The sequence below is a fragment of the Dryas octopetala genome, chromosome 8, assembly GCF_963921425.1.
Source record: "Dryas octopetala chromosome 8, drDryOcto1.1, whole genome shotgun sequence".
NCBI classification, from domain to species: domain Eukaryota; kingdom Viridiplantae; phylum Streptophyta; class Magnoliopsida; order Rosales; family Rosaceae; genus Dryas; species Dryas octopetala.
In genome coordinates this window covers 823,543-847,118 of record NC_141373.1, presented here as the reverse complement: position 1 = coordinate 847,118, position 23,576 = coordinate 823,543, and the positions used below count along the sequence as shown (strand labels likewise).

Genomic DNA, 23,576 nt, shown 5'->3' with positions numbered 1-23,576 from the left:
CTTTTTTCAAAATAAAAATAACTTTCAATTCTGAATTTTATTTCTTGGTTTTCCCAACAAAATTGATTTCATAATACTTTTTTTTTTACCATTAATTTCATAATACCTAACATGTTTATATTGAAGGCACTCTTTCAACGAATATTATGAATTTTTTCTTAAAACAAGTGAATATAATTCATGGCAAAAAAAAAAGGGAATATAATGATATCATGAAAGTAAATAACCTAGTTTGACTTAACTCTAGTACAATTATTTAATCATTAACAGAATTGTGTGGAACATAGTAGAAATTTGGTCTCTATGCAATGCACTAGGCATTTTCTATAATTTTGTATTCAAATAAGAACAATTTGCATTCACAACTCACTACTCACAAGGTTCTATTTTAGTAATTGTATATACATTTTCCTTGAAACTTTTTCTAAATAGCAAAATAATTAATAACATGATGTAAATAAAAATGTAAATGACAAATAAAGAAGAAGAAAAACACACCATATTTAAAAAACTAAAAAGTCACATGAAAAAATTATGCATATGCAATGTGTAATAAAAGATATCAAATGAAAATTGATTGATTGAAAAATGAAAATGAAAGTAACTGAAAGTTAGGTAATGTGGGTACAATATTATTTTAAAAATTTTTTAATCTATTATTAAAGTTGATTCAAAGAGTAATGATGCTTATTGATGCATTTGAGATTTTTTAATATCCAATTGAAAATTTGTAATAATTAAAAACGATAAAAATATAAAAATAAATAAAATAGTACAAATACAATGTAAGCCAAAACAGAGTTGTCAGTAGGCATTCCAACCCTTTTTAACCCATTCGCAAGAGAGAAAGAGAACGCGCACACACACACACTCGTCTCCCTCTCTCTCTCTCTCTCAAAAAAAAAAAAAAAAAAAATAGTAGCAGAAAAAAAGAAACGGAGTAGAAATTGAGAAATGAGAATACACCAATGGTGGCAATAGAAAATCGGAGAATATATGCCAAAGAAAAATAAAAAATAAATAGAAAAAAGAATTGGTGGGTCCCAGTGAACAGTTTAATTCGGCCGCCTGCTTTGTCGTCTCTCTCGTCTCCGTCTCCACCACCGTCGTTCCTTTGCGTTTGACTCTCAACCTCTCTCTCTCTCTCTCTCTCTCTCTCTCTCTCTCTCTCTCTCTCTCTATCTTTCTCTTTCTTTTATTTGGTTTTCGTACGCTCTCTCTCTCTCTCTCTCTCTCTCTCTCTCTCTCTCTGTTGTGCTGGCGTGGTCTGAGCTGTCTCTGCTCTTCCCTTATTTCAGAAAGAGAAGTGTCTCTTCCTTGTTCAGTGAAAACCCAAAACGAGGAATCAAAATCCGCGATAAAACTAAATAAAAGAGAAGAAGAGGAACAAATACAAACCCAAACCCACCACCAGCAGAAGACCAAGATTACGTAGAGGGCACAAGTCCACTGGTCCTTTTGGTTTCTCTCCTAAGTCTCAACCAACCAAGTTTAACCCTTTTCTCTACTTTCTATTATGACCATTATTAAAAGGGGTCTTCTGCTCAAGATCATTGCTGGGTTTTAGCCTCTCTTTCTGGGTTTGAATCTTTTGGTGTCTTGTTGAGAGCCACAGAGAGATAAAGAGAGAGTCATGGCTGGTAGTAATGAAGTCAACCTCAATGAATCCAAGGTACACTCTTGGTCAATTTTAGTCCCTCACTCACCCTTCTTATTTTTCTTAAATTTTCGCTTTTTCCACACAATATGTGTTGCGTTTCTGGAAAAAAAAATTGATGATTTGGTTAACGGGTCCTCATTATCTTTGATAAACTTGTATGTTATTGTCATATTGGGTCTGGTCATTTTCGGGAACTTGGGTTTCATTTGGGGCCAAAGTATAGCTTGTTTTCTTTTTTCCTTTTGGTTTGGCTTTGAGGGTTTGAATTGTTTTCAAGGCATTTCTATCATTCTCTTTAGTTATTAAAGTTTTGTGCATAGAAATATGATGGTATACTTCGTGGGTTTTGTTGGATTTTCTTAGTTCTTTCTATTTCTTCCATATCCGGCATCAAGTTTCTTGTTCTGGAAAGTACAAGTTTGATAAGTTCGAGTTTCATTTGGTGCAAAAGCTTGGAGCTTTTCACTAAGATTTGGAGGTACTTGAGGTGAATATAGGCATATCCTTGCTTGTTTTTCCCTTTTGTACTGCTTTTGCGTACTCCTTTCATTAATTTCCTGCTGGCTTTTTTGGGTTTTCGTTGTTTGCTTACACTTGTAATTTCTTTTCTGTATGTAGGTGTTTTTTTTTTCTATATGCATATGACCAATCTGGTTCTTTGTACTTTAGGCTTTTGAAAAAATAAGCCTTTTTTGATAGATTAAAGTTGTAGCCCATCTAATCTCTTTTCCTTTTCTAGAGGGTCGTTCCACTTAATACATGGGTGCTAATCTCCAATTTCAAGCTAGCTTACAATCTCCTCCGCCGGGCTGATGGAACTTTCAACCGCGAGTTGGCAGAGTTTCTTGACCGTAAAGTCCCTGCCAATACAATTCCAGTTGATGGGGTTTTCTCATTTGATCATGTTGATAGAGGGACTGGGCTCCTTAATCGAGTTTACCAACTGGCCCCTGAAAATGAGGCTCAATGGGGCATTGTGGATCTTGAGAAACCCTTGAGCACCACCAAGATTGTTCCTGTTATAATTTTCTTCCATGGTGGAAGTTTCACTCATTCTTCAGCCAATAGTGCTATCTATGATACTTTCTGTCGCCGCATGGTTAACATCTGCAAGGCTGTTGTAGTGTCTGTAAATTACCGCCGATCACCTGAACATCGGTATCCTTGTGCATATGATGATGGCTGGGCAGCTCTCAAGTGGGTTAAGTCAAGAACATGGCTTCAGAGTGGGAAGGATTCTAAGGTTTATGTTTACCTTGCTGGAGATAGTTCGGGTGGCAACATTGCTCACCATGTTGCAGTCAGGGCAGCTGAAGCAGAAGTTGAGGTATTGGGTAATATCCTTCTTCACCCAATGTTTGGTGGGCAAAAGAGAACAGAATCAGAGAAGAGATTAGATGGGAAGTACTTTGTTACAATTCAAGACCGCGATTGGTATTGGCGAGCCTTTCTTCCTGAAGGAGAAGACAGAGACCATCCAGCATGTAATATATTTGGTCCCAGGGATAAGAGTCTTGAAGGGCTCAAGTTTCCCAAAAGTCTTCTTGTTGTGGCTGGTTTGGATCTTGTCCAAGATTGGCAGTTGGCATATGTTGAAGGGCTCAAGAATTCGGGTCAGGATGTAAAGCTCCTTTATCTAGAGAAGGCCACAATCGGGTTCTACTTCCTGCCAAATAATGAGCATTTCTATTGTCTCATGGAGGAGATGAACAACTTCGTGAATCCTGACTGTTAATAGACTACTTAACTTTACCTACAGACAGCCATACATAGCAAAAGCTTGACATTTTACTCGGGTTCTTCCCCCTCTTTTGCAGCGATCGTGTGTAGTTGTAAGATTGTCTAGTATTACTTCTTACTTACTGTGCTTACCATTTGTTGTGGTAATTTAAGAGTTATCCTACCTTGGAACTGTTTGTCCTTGTTCTGGGGATAGTTGTCTATGTCTGCTAAGTTGCATAAACGTATTGCCGGATAAGAAGACCATCTTCAGCAGCTCAGAAGGATCAGAACTCGTGTATGGAATTTGACAGAACCACCATATATAAAAAGCTTGGCCGGGCTTACTTCTGGCCATGATTGATGGACAGTGTAAGGGGTAAAGTTTGGTGGTTCATCAATCTGTTTAGTAAACCGATTTTCTTGTAAGCACTAATTTCAAAATGTGGACTGGAACATATGCTTATTGTTATGAACATAAATGTTATACCTTGTGGTTGTGTAGGGTTAAATATAAAGATTTGGTTTGTGTTTTAATCTCCAGTTTCTAGCTTCAGGCTTATTGTTTCATTGCTTCCTTTACTGATGAACATCACATAGGTCATAGTTCTTTTCTTTTATCAAATATGTATTGCCAAGTTCAATCATGGTTTTCCGAGTGAAGAGCTTTGACTCTGTTGCCTTTTTGTCTTCATCCGTGACATGAGGGATCATGCGTGACTATGCCTTTTGGCTTGCTTTGTTTTCTTGTGTATTCTTGATGAAGTCCATAAAGACCCATTTAGATTTTGTTTGATTAAAAGCAGATTTCTATATCATCTTTTAGACTACCACTGATTTTGTCTGTATAATGAACCAACACCAAGAATGGTATCTGCAGGATCATTTTCCAAATTCTAAGAGTGGGAAAAATTGAGGGAGATGGTGGCATGACTTCAATAAAAGGAAGTGATTTTTTCCACTAAGCAGTCTATTTCTACCCTCTTTTCTGTGTCCCATTTAAGGATTTAAACCTCAAATTCACAAATTGGACTCAAAAAGATGATCCCTAAAGTTATAACGAAAAATAGAAAGATGGGTTTTCTTTTTCATGTTGTTATTATAATTGGTACAAGACCTCTCATGGGATGGTCCGACCATCCCATCCCAAATGTCTTCCCCCCAAATCCAAAACCAAACCCCATCTATCAGAAAAAGACATGAAAATTGAGTGAGAAAAAAATGATTGGACACAGAGCTGTAATCATGGATTTCACCATCTTTCTACATCCGTTTAGCTAATTCTTATTCTGGGATTTTGGGATAATGGCAAATGCAAAGAATTGGATTTGTATTTTCATGGTGGGGGAGACTCATCTGGTTGATAGTGGTTGGGAATTTTGGATGTACTCCAAGGGACCACAAATGAAAACCCAATACAGAAAAAACAAATAAACAAGTAAATTTAATAAGATTTTTGGGATTGCTTTTAAGTGCTTAATGGCCACTAAGTGCTAAGAAACAGATAGGCTTGGACAAGGACATGGAACCCTGTCTTTATTTGACTTTCTATGCATTCTTTCTTTCTTGCTTAGAATGAATATATGCTTATCATGCTTTGCTTAGGTTGCATCTGAGTCTCTCACCAAATTATATTCAGTTTGGTATTCTAATCAGCTTTGTTTTTAGTTTAATATTAGTTAATTGAATATTAAGAGCTTTCTTGCTTGGATTGTCATGTTTTTTTCATGTCTTATTATGACATGTCCTTCACTCCTTTGTAAATAGGCTGTTTATGTTTTAACGTTTATGCCCCTAATACGACAGAAAATTAAAAGTCCTTATCAACAAAATGGCTTTTTCCTTTAATGGCAATTGGCGATTGCGGACAAAACCCTTAATTTGTTTGGTGACTACCCTTACTTTTGGACATTATTATATAATTTGAGGGGTCATTGGATGAGGTGCGTGTTCACATTTGCTTCATGCCTTTAGTGGGTTACCCTTTTTTTTTTTTGGGTTTTTGTTGGACATCATCAATTGGCTGGTTCTCATCAAGAAAGAGGACACTATGTCTAAGCCAGTTCATTTGGATTGTTTTTTTTTTTTTTTCAAAAAAAAAAAAAAAAAAAAAGAGCAAGAAGAATCATGTATAGATTTATATGTATTATCCTTACATATGGATCATGTTGACATTGTTCGTTCCAATTTTATTGGATGTTGATGAAGATACATATAAGTTCATTTGTTTATATGGATCATGTTAACATTCTCCGCATCGCTTATTCCAATTTTATTGGATGTCGGCAAAGATACATATAAGTTTGTAAGTTCGTTCGTTCGTTTACATGGATTATGTTAACATTTTATGTATCATTTCTTTCAATTTTACTGAATGTTGGAGAAGACACGTATAAGTTCGTTCGTTTACATGAGTCATGTTAACATTCTATGAATCTCTTGTTCCAATTTTATTGGATGTCGGCGAAAACACATGTATGTACGTTTGTTCGTTCCCATGAATTATGTTAACATTCGTTCCAATTTTACTGGATGTCGGAAAAGACACGTGTAAGTTTATTCGTTTACACTGCTCAAATCTTACTAGATGTCGACGAAAATGCATTTAAGTTTGTTCATTTTGTTCAAATATTTTTTTTTATAAAAAAAGATGTTCCTTATAATTGATGACATGGCATTTTGAAGTCTGATTCGAAAAAAAAAATTTAAAATGAAGTCTAGTTTGGTAATAATTTCAAATGGGAAGTTTGAGAAGTGCATTCAATTGAGATTTTATTCAAAGGAGTTATAAGCTCTTGCAGATTTCATAGATTTTATGGATTTTTATTGAATTTCATGGAATCCATCAAAATCCAAGGGGGAAAAGTCGGAATTCTCATAGTCCTTATTTTTTGTTCAAAATCCACTACTTAGTGAATTCCTTTAAAATTCATGAGAGAGTAAATACACCTAGATTTTTATGAAATCTTTAAACTTCTGAATTGAATACACTTGAATTTTTATGGAATTCTTAAAATTATAAATTGAATACACTTAGATTTTTATGGATTTTTCAAATTCTTTTAAAATCTATTAGAATCCCAATTGAATACACCCTCAGTTTGGAAACAAAATTCCTTAAACTATTTGTCAAAAATAGCATTGAAACAAATAAAGTTTTTTTTTTTTTTTTGTGGTAAAAAAAAAAAAAAAAAAAAAGCTTTTGAACACTTGTATTTTTAGAGGAAAAAAAAAAAAAAAAGATTCACACCCAAGAACATATAGCATGTCGTGCCAAATCAATTAAGTTGAAATTAATGTCAATATAAATGAAACAATAAAACCTATTGAAATCTGGGAAACAATAGAAAGGCATGACAATCCTTTATTTATGCGTGGACAGTGACAGATTAACAATGATAAATTGATAATACATTCTTATTCTTAATAGGCTCCAGAGGAAAGTATGCTGTTTGTATGAACTTTTGAAGTCATTTTATTTGGACATAAAGATTGGTTTTGCTTTCCCAATGAAACAAAGAAAGAGTGACAGTGGCTTGCATGATTGCATCCCATGTTGTGGACTCATGGCCCATTAAGGGTGCAACTTTAAGGCATAGTTAGTTCCTTTTTTTTGGGGAAATAGTGAGCTAAAATACAATTTTTTTTCCCCTTTTCTGTTTGGATAAAAGAATGGGAAATTTTCATTAAGAAATAATGAGGGAGATAGAAAGATGTAGAGGACTAATCTCATATTGCTTTCCCATCAATTCTTCGAAAGACGAAATATGTAGTACAAAGAGGTGAGGTGTGATTAATAAAAAGATGAGTGCACGTAAGAAAAATACATTAATCCTTCAAAATCTTAAATTAAGAGCTAACAATGTCAAACCCAGCATTCAGATTCCTGCCTCGACCTTGCATTGGGTTTGGGGGAGTAAACAGTAGAAATCTTTGAGAAGAATGAGAAGTGTTTACTTTTCCAATATTCATAAACACATCCGGCATCCAGACATGTCAGTTTACAAAGCCACACAATTAAACTGTACTTTGATGGTCCTACTCCTAGAAAAAAAAAAAAAAAAAAAGTTTATTAAGTTTGAATTGGTAGCAAAATTGTTGATTTATACCATCTTAAAGTACACGCAACATCTGAAAAACAGCTTCAAGATATTATCTTGCTCTTGTTTCGGATGTAGTTTTACCCATCATCTTCAGCCCTTCAAATAAGGTAAATCTCTTCTTTGTCAATGTAGTTTTCTTAAAAATTAGTAGATTCAGTCACAAATGCGGGGACTGTGTGCAGGAAGACAGATGCGCCCTCTTCGATGTCTTGGTGGAACTTATTTGGATTTCTATAGGCAATCAGCATTTTGGTAGCCTTGGTCCATGAAAGAATGTACAGAATCAGTAACCCAATGTAGTCAATCAATTGTGTGTGAGTATATGTACATATATATGCAACCAATGGTATGATAGACTGATGACAAAAAACTGAAATGACATTGACCATGTCGACTTCATTGTGTGGTCAGCACGATCAACAGCTCACAACCATTTTCATATCCCACAATTGAAAAATTGTGTATGTGTATACGCACATGCTTAAAGTTACATTGTTCAACAATCTACAGAACATGGGTTCCAAGTCCAGCACATTATATTGTTCAATAAATGCATGCCTATAAAATTATTCATGAAGTCCTATACTATAAAGCTAACTTCATTCAATGCAAAGGTATGACATCATAAAACCAATTAGTAATCTCAAAGACCATGCATAATTATCAATGAATCAGGGAAAAAATCAGTTTCTATCAAGTTCAGTTCAACCAACAATGGATAGTCCATAAATCATTCAACCATAACTAACTGATTCCATCAATTGAATCAGAGAGAAAAAACAATTGCAACAGCTGACTTGAACTTAAAAAAGTCACTGCATCAGCCCAAACCATTTCAATCAGCTCATATTTTGACTTCTCAGTGTCTACCAAAGCATGTGAGATGTAAATCCTTCCATTCAATGATCATAGGATGCTATCAATATACAATTTTGGTCAATTCAATGGGTAGGACATGAAAGAATACTGTTTGACAAAGACAACCTTATTTGAAATAATTCATTGTCTTCAATGAATCCAGGTTGGCACTGAGCCAATTGATGGGATTAGTAAGGTTCTCAGTCTCCTATAACTTTGGAAAAGGTAGGGAAGGGAAGAAAGAGGCCATTGAGAATAACAATATATAACAATAGGATTCTTATCAGTTACATTAACAGGCAATGGTGTGCAGCATCATGGACTGATAAGCATGCAGTGCCAACAAAAAATTCAGGCCGCTAACTACAAGGAAAATGAGTAAACGTAAACAAGAAACTTTCTGATGTAGGATGTATACCTGTGAATAATGTTGAACCCCTGTTGCATCTTATGGAAGGGATGAACCATTCGCAATAATTGGCTGAATGCTTTATACAATTTTCTGGCATCCAATATGTTCTACCGAAGTGAAAGGGAGAATCATGATAGCCTTGCATCCAAAGGAACATCATATCCATGCTTCCACATTAATCCTATTACTTTTGCAACCTTATATCTTTGACCACACATTGAGTAGGCCTTGTACAATATCCAAAATGTATTTTTGGTAGGGTCCAGGTTAAAATTCTCCATCTCACTAAGGACACTCTCCATTTCTTCTAAGCGCTTTTGTGATGCATACATGACCATCTTGCAGTGATATAGGGACCGACAGATTCTCCACCTAGCACATTCTGCACGCTTCACAAAATTCGCAAGTCTGTCCACCTCATTGCATCGGAAATAACTTCCAATTATAGATCGCATAATAAGTGCAGTATGCACAGAGGTTTTGTGCTCAAATGCCTCATTTATTGACTTCTCCATTGCCTCAAACCAATCCTCTTGAGCATAAACCCTAATTAACAACACATTTAACCAAGGCCTGTATTCATCTTCCGGAATAAGCCTCATTAGACTGTGAATCTTTTTAACTCTGTCTGTGACAGAACTCTTGCAATATGCACATATCATAGCTCTTATCAATGGGATATCATGGTCATTTACGTGATGTTTTACCAATTCATATGTCTCCTCCATCTTTACCAAATTCCCTGAATGAGCATACCCTCGAAGCATTAGCAAGTAGGTGCTAATATCAGGACTAACAGGACCCGCTTTCATCATTTGGAAAGTTTTTTCCATACTATCCCACATCCAAGCTGTGATATATCCAGCAATCAAATTATTGTAGGTGATTAAATTAGGCGAGAGATTTAAATCATTTAACCCCTGCAGAGTTGCCTCCATATGATCAACCAGCATCAATCGACCAAAGACGGAAATAAGAATGTTGTATGTTGCAATTGTAGGACTACAATTCGGTTCCCTCTTGAGGTCTCGAAACAAAGACTGACACTTAGCAGTAAGACCATTGAACATATAAGCACTCATAAGTGCATTATAAATGGAAGTTGTCTTGATTCGCTTGTTTACAGCCTCAGTAAATAACTCAACGGAAAGTTCAACATTCTTAATTCTTCCTGCAATTGTAATAGCCTTGGCATACTCCTCTGGCATCACAGGAGTGCCACCACCCACCTGATTTCTTCTCCAATTAAAGACCTACAACATAAGCAACAAAGTTAGAGAAGAAAAACAATAGTAAAAAACCAACAATGCCAGGAAGATTTTATCTGAAACAAACATAGGTAAGGCACAGCAAAGTTTAATCATCCCCTCAATTTTGTATGTATCTGTATGTTATTAATCATCCCCTCAATTTCATTCTATTCGTATGCATTGCCCATAAACTGCATAATTGCACATACAACTTAGGAAACACTAATACAAATAAAAAACCAAAAATCGTTACACAATCTACATCAAACAAACCGATTGCATTACTTATATCACATACACCACACCTAAAACCCACAAAGATTTTACCTTTAAATTTAAAGTCTCAAATTTTATACCTCCAGGGCTAAACGAGGCCACGAACGTAACTGATACAGAAGCTCAACGAAAGCACATGGATCCTTACAGCTCCACAAAAACTCAGAGCCCTTCTCATCCAAAACCCTTACAATCTTGTCAGGGTCCCCAATATGCTGAACCAGTTCGTCTCTCAACTGCGTGGCCTTGTGGACCAGATCCTCTCTGGAACTTAGGTCTGAGGCCGACGGCTTTTCAGCAAACAAACGCACGATACTTGAGAAGGAGATGGATGAAGATGAAGATGGAGATGGAGATGGAGAGGAGGAGGGGGTCTGGGCATTATTGATGTCGCGGGTGAAGCTGTAATTGGGGGAGTTGGTGATGGAGAAAGTGCAGGGGGTTAGGGTTTGGGGCTTTGCTGAGCATCTATGGCGGCGGCGGAGCAGCTCTGCTTGGGCCGCATCTGAGAGCTTCCATACTCGCTTCATTGCTTGGTGGTTACCGTTGTGGGTGCAGCTTCTGGGTTTTAGGAAGGTTTTTCTCTCTGCCTCCAACTCTCCAAGACCCAGAGACTACCCTGCAACCAAAACCAATGCTACGGATTTGGTTTTTTTTTTTTTTTTGGGTAAAAATAAATTACAATACAAACCCACGAGTCCACGACAATAATCAGAACCAAACCTTAAAAATTAAACAAATAATTAATATGGAAGAAAGGGGATTTCAAACTTCGGACCCCTTTCACAAAAATATACCTATTAAGGGTTTTTTTTTTAAATCCATTATAGAAAATATTTTTTTTTAAGGCTCATTATAAAAAAGCAAGTCCTAATGCATCCAATTTTTTTTTTTTTTCACGTTAGAAGAATTGTTATTGTCCAACAATGGTAATTCCCAACGGGTCCAACTTTTTTTTTTTTTCACGTCAGGGAAATTGCCATTGTTACGGTGCAATAATATTTAATAATTGCCATTATCCAATAGTAACAATCAGGGAGTGATAATAGTTACTATTCGATAGTAATAATTGCTCAGCACTTCCAGATCGCGCCCAAAACTTCCAAATCACCCCTAAAACTTTCAAATTGGAAGTCTCCGGCCTCCTTCAAGGCTCCAATGTTGAGATATGATGAAAAATATAGAGAAAAACAAATAGACAGAGAGAAATAAAGCAACAGACAATGAGATAGAGCAGATAGAGAGAACAGAGAAAGAGATCGTTTAAAGAGAGGTAGGAGAAGATCACGAATGGGAAGGGAGGGATCGGGGGTAGAGAGAAAAAAAAAAACTTATTTTTTTAAAAAGTTGAGTTTAAAACTAATTAAGTTGATTATTTTATGTAAAGTAGGTGAGTTAGTTTATTAGGACTTTATAATCATTATATGTTAAATTAATAATTAATTGAAAACTAAGAGTTAATTACACTTACACCCCCTGAAGTTTTTTGCTTTTTCACATACACCCTCTAGGGTTTTAACAATTACACATATACCTCATGAGGTTTCAAAACTGTTGTATATAACCCCCTATAGTGAAACGAAAAATGATGAGAAATTATGCAAAAAGACATGCTAAGAGGTGAAATGGCCTTATATCACTCAAAGTGTAAGGTCCAACCTCAATACAAATATTTTTTTTTTGTTTTTTTTTTTTTTTCTCTTGTAGGAAGTTATATGTAATAGTTTTGAAATCTCAAGAGGTGTATGTGTAATTTTTGAAACCTGAGAGGGTATATGTATAATTTTTGAAACCTCAGAGGGTGTATGTGAAAAGACGAAAAACTTCAGGGGTATAAGTGTAATTAACTCTGAAAACTAATATAAAAAACCAAATATATATGATTAATAGAGGAAATGGAATACATATGATGAGAGAATGTTGATCAATTTATAGCACTTTTGTGTATGATGAGAGAATGTTAATAAAAATCATTCTAGTGTTAATACCGGCCAGGTATTAACTAACAATAACGGCAGAAAAATCACTTTAGTAGTGATAAAAGTAATTGGCATACAAACGTTGAGTCCTATAGTACAATGTTAGTATGACATACAACGTTGTATTGTTGATTTTTTCAGAAAAATAATAATAGAAGTATTGGTAATTTGTTAGCTAGGAGTGATAATTACTAGAGATAATTAAGCTTAGATTTTTTAAAAAAGTTTTTAAATAGAGATTGGGGGTATTTTAAAATTTATAAAAAAATTATTTTAATTCATAATATTTTATAAGAAAATTATTTTAATTCATAATATTTTATAAAAAAATTATTTTAATTTATAAGAAAATCATTTTAATTCATAATAAATTATTTCCCTCTATTTGAAGGGTATTTCACTATTTCTCCTTCTAGGGGTGTAGAGTAGGCTTTATAGAGGCTACATCCGCTCAAAATCTTAGAGTTAAAACCTAACATAAATAAAGCTGTTAAAGAATAAAAATAAAATGACTTAATTAAAAATCTTAAATCATTACAAGTTTTAATCTAATAAAGACTCATAAAATGAATTAGATTTTAAGTCTCCCTTACTCATAAATGGTCTTAATTACTATTCCAATTGTTATTGTTTTCTTTTGTTTTCGGTTACAAGAAGGGTCAAAGACCCAACAATAAACACACAGTCTGGGTCTAGCTTCTACAACCCATAACTCACTAAACATCTCCATAGATTGTAAGATGAGCAGTAAACTTCTGTAAGCCCAAATCCAGTCCAAAACCATTGCATAAAAATTGATAATTACTCTTGTAATTACTCTAGTAACTCTTGTACACCCTAATGGGTAACTTCCAGTATATATACAACTTATACCGCAAGTCCTCAATTAACTGAGGCATTACAAACTCATATGATTTGAGTTATGGTATCAGAGCCTAACGTTTAACGACACAAAAAAAAATTTCTTCTCACAGTGCCGCACCAAACCCTCGTTAGCCTACAATTTGCTCTTCATTTTCCTTTGACATGGGCTCACAGTCAGCTTCCTCTTCAATCACCATTGGTTCTTTTTCATCTTATTCGGTCACCATTCGGAATGTGACAAACTCCTTGAATGCCCGTTTGGATAAACACAACTATATTTTTTGGCTTGTACAAATTGTGTCTTTGCTTTAATTGTAATGTTATTGATTCACCTTTTATAATATAATTGAACGATAAATATAGACTTTTAAGGTACACACGGTTCACACATGTTATATAATTTAAAACTCATGTCAACCTATTTTATTTATTGATATGATTGAAAACATCATTTAGTCGTTTTCTGAATTTTCACTATAAACTAGAAATTCTATTTTGTGTTTTTCAAAAACGATTTTCTCAATACGGCAACTAAACATATTTTTGTCGTAAAATATTACCAAATGCACCCTAAAATAACTAAGTAATTGGTGTTTGGCTATCAACTTAATTGGTGGGAAGAAATGATCATATTTAAGATAGAGACATCACCTTACTCAATTAAATGGACTTACACTTAACTTTGAGAGGGAAGAGAAACAAACTCAAACTCAAACTCAAACTCTTGTGTTGTTGCTGCACTCAATGCTATAGAAAGGTATTTAACTTGCTGTGAAATTAAATGTCTAAATGAAAAAATGCTGAAATTTATTGTTTATCTAGTTTAGTATTACTTGTGTTGTTTGTGAAATGGCAGTGACTCTCTTGGCAACTACTAAACTGCATCTTCATAAAAAAAAACTCTATGCCTAACTGCTATTTTAATTATGTAAGGTGATATGACTAATATAATCAAGGCTTATTTACATCATTGCCCCCTGTAAGATACACTTTTTTTCACTTTACCCCCTGAAACTTAAATCCTCTCAGTTTGCCACCTGAACTTCACAAAGTTATTGCAAAAGACCCTATGCCGTTAACTTTGTCAATTTTTCCGTTAAAATAGCTGACGTGACACCTATATGGCATGAGTGAGACCCTTTTTTAGTTATGTAAAATCCATGTGGACAAAAAAAATAATTTTTAAACTAAAAATAATAAGATCCATGTCAATTTTTTATAATTTTGCTTGTCTACATGGATCTTACATAACTAAAAAAGGGTCTCACTCATGCCATATAGGTGCCATGTCAGCTATTTTAACGGAAAAATTGACAGAGTTAACGGCATAGGGTCTTTTGCAACAACTTTGTGAAGTTCAGGTGGCAAACTGAGAGGATTTAAGTTTCAGGGGGCAAAGTGAAAAAAAGTGTATCTTACAAGGGGCAATGGTATGAATAAGCCTATAATCAATTAAGTGTAAGCAAATAGCATTGCTCGTTTCAATATTAACAAAAAATTTCTCTAATTATTGAATGAAAGAAATGGTTGCAATTTGCAAGAAAGGCAAGCGCTATTTACTAAATCATATTATGATGTCATGGCCGTAAGATAAGGCGAGTGAAGCCAGCAGTCAGAGTCACCGATTTGAGCGAAGCTGCTTGTTTGTTTGTTTGTTTTAAAAACACAAGCAAGCGACGTAGACAAAAGTCGACCACACCTAATGACAGTCTGACACCCCCCAACTCCAAACTCTTCAATACCATCTTAAGTCAGAGTAATACTGGATTACTACTGACTACTCAATGCACCCATTTGCTTGCTTACCCACAAACCCAACTTAAAATCCGTATATTATTTATGATTATCCACCTACTCACTCATGTGCAGTGAAACCCTCCAATTCAACACCCTTTCTACACCACAGGTGAGTGTCTTCTTTCTTGTTTGTTGAATTTCAGCTGTTCTTTCTTTCTTTTCCATAAATTTTCTGAAGAGGTCGATCTAACTGGTAAATGGTTGCTCATGGAATTTATTGTGCACAGACTATGGCTTAGTATGAAACGGTATTAATTTAATTAGCAGTGACTGAGTAGGTTCACATATTACAGTTGAGGATACAGATTAACGGTGTTCTTAAGGTTGGTGGAAACTTCTGTCCAAAAAAGGTTGTTGGGCACAAGTTGTTTTATTGTAACATTTCCCAAGAAAGAAAGTAGTTTCATTTGAGGTTTATGTATGCTGAAATGGGAATAAGATTGTTGGTGGAACATGTACTTGGTTGTTCTTATAAGTTAACAAGTGGTCATTTTCTTTTGGTTGTTCGTATATTTGTAGGATTGACATGATTGGGGCGTTTTTTTGAGTGTTATCAAGGTTCAACGACATTATAAGTTCGTATAATGTGTGCTGCAAAATCATATTGCTTATGGGCTTAAACTAAGATGTATGTTACATTACAGCCGCCGCAGCTGCAGTTGATGAATTTGATGAGATGGGCTATTCACTGAGTAGATTGACGATAGAATCTGACCATTTTGATGGTGGGAATGCCATCCATGAAGTTGGGAACTGTCAAAGATCCAACACACCATTGCATAGTTTAGACCATGAAGTAGCCCAGCTCACAAAGTTAAGATCAGAGCCCCATGAGAGGCTTAGCCAAGTTGGACCCAGGAGGCGGGACCTGCCCATTTCCACGGTCAGGATGCTGGCAGGCCGAGAAGGGAATTATTCAGGAAGGGGAAGGTTCTCTTCTGCAGATTGTTGTCATGTTCTAAGTAAATATTTGCCGGTGAATGGTCCTGTGCTTGTTGACCAAATGCCTAGCCGAGCATATGTCTCACAGTTTTCAGCAGATGGATCTCTTTTTATTGCCGGGTTTCAGGTAACATGTTTACTTCTGGCACTTCAAACTAAATTTGGAAAATTGAGATTATGATGACCACCATGACATCTATTTTTATCGTGTTCATATGGTTGCTGATAAAACCTATGGGGAAAAAAAGAAGAAGAAGAAAGATGGTTGTGTAACTTGTGTTTGTTCCTCAGTTATGACTTGGAAAAAATTTGAACTTGAAGTTACAATTTATATCTCAAATGCAGTGATTGTTAGTGATGCTATAGGTTAACTTTAGTTGTTGTACAAATGTTCTTTGCAGGATAGCTACATTAGAATATACAATGTGGACAGAGGGTGGAAAGTCCAGAAGAACATTCATGCCAAAAGTATGCGATGGACTGTTACTGATACGTCTCTTTCCCCAGATCAACGCTATCTTGTGAGGCCCTGTATATTGTTATCTCAATTTCATGTAAAAAGGTGCCTTTGCGCTTATATTTTTGGATGCTCAGATATAACATTCTAGAAACTGGATTCAACAAATTCAGTTTCTTTGCTGTTTAAGTTGCAGTGTGGACGCAAACCCTTCTATTTAATATATGTACACTTCGGGAATAAGATAATGGTGGATATACAAGAAAACATGACATAATGAATAAGGGTCGAAGGAAGGATATCAAACTACTACATAAGTAGAAAACATAATTACATATCGAGCACTAAATGGATATTTCTCACGAGGGCCACATATCAATGTTTCAATAATTTCATCTTTAATTTATTTGCATTCTGCTATTTCAGGTTTATGCGAGCATGTCACCTATTGTTAATATGGTTAATGTGGGGTCTGCAGAAACAGAGTCCTGTGCAAATATAACGGTATGAGTCTCGTGCAATTTTAGTAGACATTGCAATTCTTATAAGAGCTAATGCATACCACGGTCTGGAGGAGGATTAATGGTGAATATCATTTAAACTCTTTGAGACAAATATTGGGTGTATGAGATTTCTTATGAAACCAGGATTTGTTTTCCCTTCTACAATATGTTTGCTTGACATCGGAGAATGGAAAATAAATCCTGATTTCAGAAGAAATCTCATACACCCATATCTAACATTCACCATATTCCTTCTACATGTGTTTGCTTGACATTCAGGGAATTCTTATAAAACAACATTTAGAGAATGATTTCTTATGCAGGAGATCCATGAGGGTTTGGACTTTTCCTCTGATGATGGAGGGTACTCCTTCGGTATTTTCTCCATAAAATTTTCAACAGATGGACATGAAATTGTTGCTGGAAGTAGTGATGATTCCATATATATTTATGATCTTGAAGCCAATAAGCTCTCCCTTCGAATTTTGGCGCACACGGTAGAGCATTTCTGAAGCTTCTAGCATGGGGATCTTGATTTTATTTGCTTTTTTTCTTGTCAACTATAAATTCTTGTCTTAACTCCACAGAGGAAGTGGGGCTGGGTACCTCAACCCCCTCAATGAGCCACACTAATCAGTCACAATTTTTTTATTTTTTTATTTTTCTTGCTTACTTACCACCTTCTACTATTTTATTTGGAGTTTTTTTGCCCTCATATGGGGGAACACTTCTATGTAATGTGGTGACTGCTTTTTGAATGGGAATGTAGAATTCTAGAGGTCATTAATTTGATTGGTCTTTTCTTTTGCAGTCTGATGTGAACACTGTATGTTTTGCTGATGAAAGTGGCCATCTTATTTATTCTGGGAGTGATGATACTCTCTGTAAGGTAAATTTGACGTCCAAACACACACACACACACATGATGCTGTCATTCTATTGAAGTACTTCTAATTTTGAGTTTCTCTTGTACATAACTACATCTTGGTAGACTTTATGTGTATTTCACAGAAGTCATATTTTATAACTTGTCCGATTGCATTTTTCTCAAAGTTTTAGGAATACAGAAGTTTTTGAGGAAGTCATTATTATTTTATTAACATGAGAATATGAGATTCATGCAACAATTTCATATAAGGTATAGCTTTGTCTAGGTGTGGGACAGACGTTGCTTTACAGCTACAGGAAAGCCAGCCGGAATCTTGACAGGGCACCTTGAAGGTGTTACATTCATTGACAGCAAGGGAGATGGTCGTTATTTCATTTCGAATGGTAAAGATCAGACCATTAAACTTTGGGATATCAGGAAAATGTCTTCTAGCGGTACCTGGTATGTTCACATCCTGGCTTCTCATGGTGCGCTTGAAATCATATATGTACAGGTTTTCTTACTTTTATGTGTCTACTAGTTAATCATGGTCATGAAATGTTATCTATGTGTGTGAATACTATGTTATTAAATCTGTTATATAAACATCCGAATATCATCTTGTCTCACTTCTTAATTCAAGATCAGCGTGGTTGTGGAAAGGCTGAGTTATATTATTGTCAATTTATTTGCTCGGTCTGCAATTTCCAATTGTGTTTTCCTAAATTAATCACTATTGCAAGAGAATAACAATCGTTCAATTTATTCCAGCATTCCAGGGCATAGAAGTTGCGAATGGGATTACAGATGGATGGACTACCCACCTGAGGCAAAAGATTTAAAACATCCATATGATCAATCAGTGGCTACTTATAGAGGTCATTCGGTCCTGCAGACACTTGTTCGCTGCTACTTTTCCCCGGCATATAGGTAAGCACAGATCATAATCTTTTTATTCATATTTTCTAGAGGTCTAGAAGCTGTTTTCGGATCCTAGTCAAGTTTTTTGTTTAAATGTATTTGGTCAGCTTGAAATTTAAGTAACTCTCTAACCTATTTTTACATGAATGTGATAGGTCCAATTTTGAATAAAATAAATATTCAACATCTTTTGAGTCTATTAAACTTATATTTTAAAATTGGTTTCTCGTTGCAAGTTGTTTACCTTCTTTGGCAGTACTGTCAATTATTTGAGACTTCTAATATACTTCATCTTCTTGAAATTTGCAGCACAGGTCAAAAGTACATCTACACTGGATCTCATAATTCTTGCGTTTATATATACGATTTGGTATGTGATACATGTAGTCATTCTTTCTCTGTAGCTCCACATTTTATTTTCTGCATGTGATTCCAAACCTGGGTTAATGGATCAGGGAAGATTTGGGGATGCAATTCTCTTACTTATTCTATGCTTCGGATGAAAGTATACCAGATCATGAGAATTATGCATGTTGGTTTTCCCCAATCTTATCACTAATTCAGTGTCCCATAGTCAATGCTTAAGTGCTAAGTCTGTGGCTTGTGCCAATCTGGAATGCTTGCTCTTTCTTCAACCCCGCTTGCCCTTTCTGCACTAGAAGATTCCATGCCTTAATTTATGGTAATTTGGTTAAATCTTTGTAGGTGACTGGAGCTCAAGTTGCAACACTCAAGCACCATAAAGCAGCTGTAAGAGATTGTAGTTGGCACCCGTATTACCCTATGCTGGTAAGCTCTTCGTGGGATGGGAGTGTTGTTAAATGGGAATTCCCAGGGAATGGAGGAGCACCAGCACTTTTCAGCAGAAAGAGAGTCTGGAGGAGACAGTTTTCTTGAACACACCCCCTTGTGGTATTGCAATCAACACATTTTCATTGAGGACACAATTGTATCCTCTGTCTAGTTTTCAAAATGATCAAATAAGCCCTGTGTTGTGTATTAACCATATTTCACCCAATCAGTTGTACATAAAGAACCATGTACACATCCGATAAAATTGGAATGATACATAAAGAAGACAGGAACTGTTGTTGTAAGCTACCCTATTGTACTTGTACTTGTTATTGTTTTTGTTTGATTATTTGCTAAGTTTATACTCATTGTGTATAAGCCAGTTCGAATTTGAAGTTTTCTAAAGAAATTGGACACAATAATGGGAAAAAGAGGAAAAACAATAGTGGGAAGGAATAGAATCTGAGTAATTTTCATTGTTGAAAAGAATACAATTATTTAGAACAGCGAACAAAAAAAGAAACAAAAACTCAGTAATACAGATTTAGGGGAGGGGAGAAAACCTGTATTCCTCAATCATTGTGTCTGCCCCATGATGGAGTAGTATTACTTTGAGGGCCCCTAATCGATTTGGATTTCTACCACAGAGAATGATTAAGGGGGGTCATTAAAATTGTGAGGTGACATAAACCAGAGGGCCCCTACTTCCCCTACTTAGGTGATTGATTAAATTTTCCTTAAAGAAGCAAAACAATTGAATAATAACATAATCAATGAGGAAGCCTACTTGGGAATGAAACTTAATGATGCACAACCCTTACAATAATGACCACTTTATGTAGCATGCAAAATATTTCTACCCCTCCCAACTTTATGTAGCATGCAAAATATTCTACCCCCTCCCAAAAGTAAAAAAGAGAAGAAAATTTGTACCGAAAAAAAGAGAGAAGAAAATTGGTAGACAGCACATTCTTGTAAGAAAAGCTTAAGAGAGACTGCCATCCTACCCAAGCTTCACAAAATCCAATTACCAAACTAAGAGTCTAAAAACATGTTTTCTTGCATAGTGCAAATACCATGTTACATAAGAGGCATAGTCAATCCCTGCATGAGGGATTAAAAAAATTGGGTTTGACCTACGGTGCCAAAAGAGCTAGCACTGGCAGAGCTCAACATGTATACCTATGTATTTAAGGGAAATGCGTTCAAAACTATTGGCAGAAGCCAAGATGTACACCCAAAAAGAAGAGACAACAATTGAGTCAATTTTTTCTTTTCTTGTGTCATAGATTGACACTTGTGCTGACTACTATTGCCTTTGTCCTCTTCTTTCCATGTGCTCCAAACCTTTTGTTTATCTAATCCTCACCTAATCCCCAGCCACCTTCACATGTCCATCCATGGCTTACACAAGAAGGTGAAAATAGCAATCAAGAGGACAAAAGACGACTATAGGCTCTTAGCTTTACAAAAATATGGCCTTATTCTACAATTAGCATTTACTTTTAGTTGCTGGTTTAGTTGAGTTTTTAAGTAAGAATATATGCACCAGTACACCAGCAGCACCCATCATCATAAAGACTAAAAAGAAGCCCAACACTGTGTTATATTTATTCTATCTAATTGTATGTAGTTTGCGGAAAATTCTATCATACAAACACAATTTGAACCCTCAAATCTTGAGGGGTTTATTTTTTCATTATTAAAGTAAAGATCTTTCTATTGTCAGATCTATTTGTATATTATATCAGTATATGATGAAGAGCTAACGAGTAGATGATGAATGTTGGTTCACATTTCACTCAACTAGCTGTAGCTGGCTCCAATGATGAATTATGGTCAGAAGCCCGTGCATAACAAAAGCCGAAAAGCATCAGGACCAGCAAGCAAGCAAGCAAGCATTGGATTTGGAGTCCCCCCACAACTACTCCTCTCCTTCTCTTTCTTTCTATCAAAAAGAAAGCAATGAAATGAAGAACGCATGGTCTTGAATTTTGGAAAGTAAGTGAGACATAAGAATTGAGAGGCAGAACCTGAATTAAGCAGAATTGAGAAACTACAGAAACAAAGAGGAATTGCTTGTTTTGGCACAAGCAGAACCTCAACCTAATTCAATTTTTGTACTCATCAGATGTTTCACCAGGACAAGAATGCATAACATTCGGCTTATTTGATGGTATGATACCACCAAATCTAAATTTCTCACGTTCAACAAAAATATTAATGCACGATTAAGTGTCATAAGAATAATTAACACACCACACAAATATTCCATACACCAACACCATTTACATCTAGATATTCTTGACAAAAAAATGTTCATATTTAATAGTAGCGCATAAATTTCCCCTACATAATAGTTTCACTATTTCTGACAATATCCACAAATCTTCTTCTTAATTCTTATTCATCATTTACCCACCATTTTCCACAAAAATAAATAAATGAATCTAAACGAACCCCCCACAAAAATAGAAATAATTAATTTTCAGAGAAACAAAATTATGCCCATCTAAACTTCCCATTATACCCCCATTGATATAATCTGAATTCCCAACTTTACCCCCTCCACTCGTTACACTGCGCAGTAGGCCTGGTGTTCTGCTTCCCAGCCTTCAAGGGGCACGGCGTCTGTACGGGCGGGACCATACAATTATACTGCAGACACAATGAGCTGCTCAGTGGAATCTCAGCCGTCGGACTAATCTGAATCCCAGTAAGAAAATTGTGCTGTAGATACAGTATTTGTATATTCGCATCCAGTAACCGGTCCACGAAACTACCCGGAACCTCACCCGTGAACCGGTTGTTATTAAGGTAGAGATTCTGTACGGTCGAGAACAACGGTGAGATTTCACCTGATAACCGGTTGTAGCTCAGATCAATGGTCGGAATTGAAACTTGATCGACCGGTTGGACTGGCCCAGTAAAGAGGTTTCTCTGCAATTGGAGGTTGGTGATTGGGAAGGTAAATAAACGACCCGGAATAGTACCCGTGAACTGGTTCATACTGAGGTCGAGGTAGTTGAGCTGGCCGAGCCGGTTCAAGAGGCCGTCGACCGGACCGGTGAACCGGTTCCAGGAGAGAGAGAGGTATTGGAGAGATGGAGGGAGGGAGTTGGGAGCGAGCGAACCGGAGAGGTCGTTGTGCTTCAGGTCGAGCCGGGTTAGGGTTTGGGAGAGGAACGGGGGGACCGAACCGGAGAGGCGGTTGTGGCAGAGAATGACGTTGGAGAGCTCCGGTAAGGTTCCGATGGAGCTAGGGATTGCGCCGGAGAAGAGGTTGTAGCTGAGGTCGAGGGTCCTCAGGTTGTGTAGCTGAGCGAGACTCGCCGGAATCGTACCGGAGATGAAGTTGCGGCTAACGGCGAGGAACCGGAGGCTCTTCAACTGCGAAATGGACTGGGGCAGAGCGCCGAAGATCCGACCCGGGACGACTGAGAGCTCGGCGAGGGCGGAGAGCTTGCCGATGGCCGGGTCAATCCGACCCGTTAGACCCGGAGCGCCGGCTCTCGGGTCGCCGAGATTGAGAGCAATGACCTTATCGGAATCGCAGTAAACGCCGGCGAAGTTACAGGGGTCGGAGGTGAAATCCCAGGAGGCGAAGTAGTTTGAACCCGGCATGTCTTCCAGAGCTTTTCGAATCGATTGCAGAGCCAAGAAATCGACTGGGTCGAGAATCGCAAAGGCGACTGAGTTCCATTGGAGCAAACAGATAGAGAAGACAATGTAGAATCGTAGTAGAAGCTCAAAGGTCTTGAACCTTTGCTTATCTGCCATTAGAGGTCAACTGGGTGAGGAAAGAAGAAGGCTTTGGTTGGGTTTTATAGCAGACAGAGCAGAGAGAGAAGGGTTTGATGGTTGAGGGTTGAACGGTTTAGCTTTTTGGTAAGAAGGGGTTGGGAAAAAACGCTTTTCCGTGAGAGGAAGCTACCGATTTCTCGTGGGTTATAGCGTGAAAGCTTTAATGGCAACAGTCTGATCAGTATCAGCATCCAGAACACAAAATGAGAGAGAGAATGAGAAAATGAGAAAGTGATTGATGGCTTTGGCTTGGAGAATAAGCAATTCTTGAATCTTTTGTTCTACACTTTCAGCTCTCAAAGCCTTTGCTTTGTTATTATTTTGGCTTCTCAGAGAAGACGCAATCACTCTCACTCTGCTATACAGCCTAA

At 36.5% G+C, this 23,576-nt stretch overlaps 4 protein-coding genes across 9 annotated transcripts; 2 read left to right on the top strand and 2 right to left on the bottom strand.

The window, feature by feature from the left end:
- The first annotated feature begins 1,215 nt into the window (after positions 1–1,215).
- LOC147275653 (gibberellin receptor GID1B-like) lies at positions 1,216–3,922 on the top strand. Its single transcript, XM_086254625.1, has 2 exons — positions 1,216–1,672; positions 2,400–3,922. The coding sequence occupies exons 1-2, from the start codon at positions 1,634–1,636 to the stop codon at positions 3,393–3,395; spliced, it is 1,035 nt and encodes a 344-aa protein (XP_086110751.1). The 5' UTR covers positions 1,216–1,633; the 3' UTR covers positions 3,396–3,922.
- A 3,261-nt stretch (positions 3,923–7,183) lies between these two features.
- Positions 7,184–10,920, bottom strand: LOC147275652 (pentatricopeptide repeat-containing protein At2g30780-like). 2 transcript variants are annotated; one of them, XR_015123907.1, is made up of 3 exons: positions 10,359–10,920; positions 8,759–10,005; positions 7,184–7,739 (listed from the first exon to the last, which is right to left on the bottom strand). XR_015123907.1 is itself a non-coding variant. In XM_086254508.1 (2 exons), exons 1-2 carry the CDS (start codon positions 10,806–10,808, stop codon positions 8,881–8,883), a joined length of 1,575 nt encoding a protein of 524 aa, XP_086110634.1. In that variant the 5' UTR covers positions 10,809–10,920; the 3' UTR covers positions 7,799–8,880. The 2 variants fall into 2 exon arrangements, 1 of the variants encoding a protein (XP_086110634.1); XM_086254508.1 differs by lacking the exon at positions 7,184–7,739 and having other exon boundaries at positions 7,799–10,005.
- Positions 10,921–14,806: 3,886 nt separating this feature from the next.
- LOC147275651 (transducin family protein / WD-40 repeat family protein) lies at positions 14,807–19,750 on the top strand. 5 transcript variants are annotated; one of them, XM_086254830.1, is made up of 11 exons: positions 14,807–15,027; positions 15,146–15,241; positions 15,438–15,987; positions 16,262–16,381; positions 16,744–16,821; positions 17,144–17,317; positions 17,632–17,709; positions 17,975–18,150; positions 18,460–18,618; positions 18,919–18,979; positions 19,315–19,750. In XM_086254830.1, the coding sequence occupies exons 3-11, from the start codon at positions 15,595–15,597 to the stop codon at positions 19,504–19,506; spliced, it is 1,431 nt and encodes a 476-aa protein (XP_086110956.1). In that variant the 5' UTR covers positions 14,807–15,027; positions 15,146–15,241; positions 15,438–15,594; the 3' UTR covers positions 19,507–19,750. The 5 variants fall into 5 exon arrangements, with proteins under 5 accessions (XP_086110956.1, XP_086110958.1, XP_086110954.1 ...); XM_086254832.1 differs by having other exon boundaries at positions 15,146–15,268; XM_086254828.1 differs by lacking the exon at positions 15,146–15,241 and having other exon boundaries at positions 15,563–15,987.
- A 1,952-nt stretch (positions 19,751–21,702) lies between these two features.
- Positions 21,703–23,576, bottom strand: LOC147275650 (uncharacterized). The gene has a single exon (XM_086254414.1). It carries the CDS (start codon positions 23,179–23,181, stop codon positions 21,961–21,963), a length of 1,221 nt encoding a protein of 406 aa, XP_086110540.1. The 5' UTR covers positions 23,182–23,576; the 3' UTR covers positions 21,703–21,960.

Bases quoted from the DNA above. Each gene is read 5' to 3' on its own strand.
- LOC147275651 (XM_086254828.1), top strand. From the start codon at position 15,595: ATGGGCTATTCACTGAGTAGATTGACGATAGAATCTGACCATTTTGAT. The intron at 16,382-16,743 runs GTGAGGCCCTGT...CTGCTATTTCAG, and splicing joins CCCCAGATCAACGCTATCTT to GTTTATGCGAGCATGTCACC. The intron at 17,318-17,631 runs GTAGAGCATTTC...TTTCTTTTGCAG, and splicing joins TTCGAATTTTGGCGCACACG to TCTGATGTGAACACTGTATG.
- LOC147275653 (XM_086254625.1), top strand. From the start codon at position 1,634: ATGGCTGGTAGTAATGAAGTCAACCTCAATGAATCCAAG. The intron at 1,673-2,399 runs GTACACTCTTGG...TTCCTTTTCTAG, and splicing joins TCAACCTCAATGAATCCAAG to AGGGTCGTTCCACTTAATAC.
- LOC147275652 (XM_086254508.1), bottom strand. From the start codon at position 10,808: ATGAAGCGAGTATGGAAGCTCTCAGATGCGGCCCAAGCAGAGCTGCTC. The intron at 10,006-10,358 runs GTATAAAATTTG...CTTATGTTGTAG, and splicing joins GGCCTCGTTTAGCCCTGGAG to GTCTTTAATTGGAGAAGAAA.
- LOC147275650 (XM_086254414.1), bottom strand. From the start codon at position 23,181: ATGGCAGATAAGCAAAGGTTCAAGACCTTTGAGCTTCTACTACGATTC.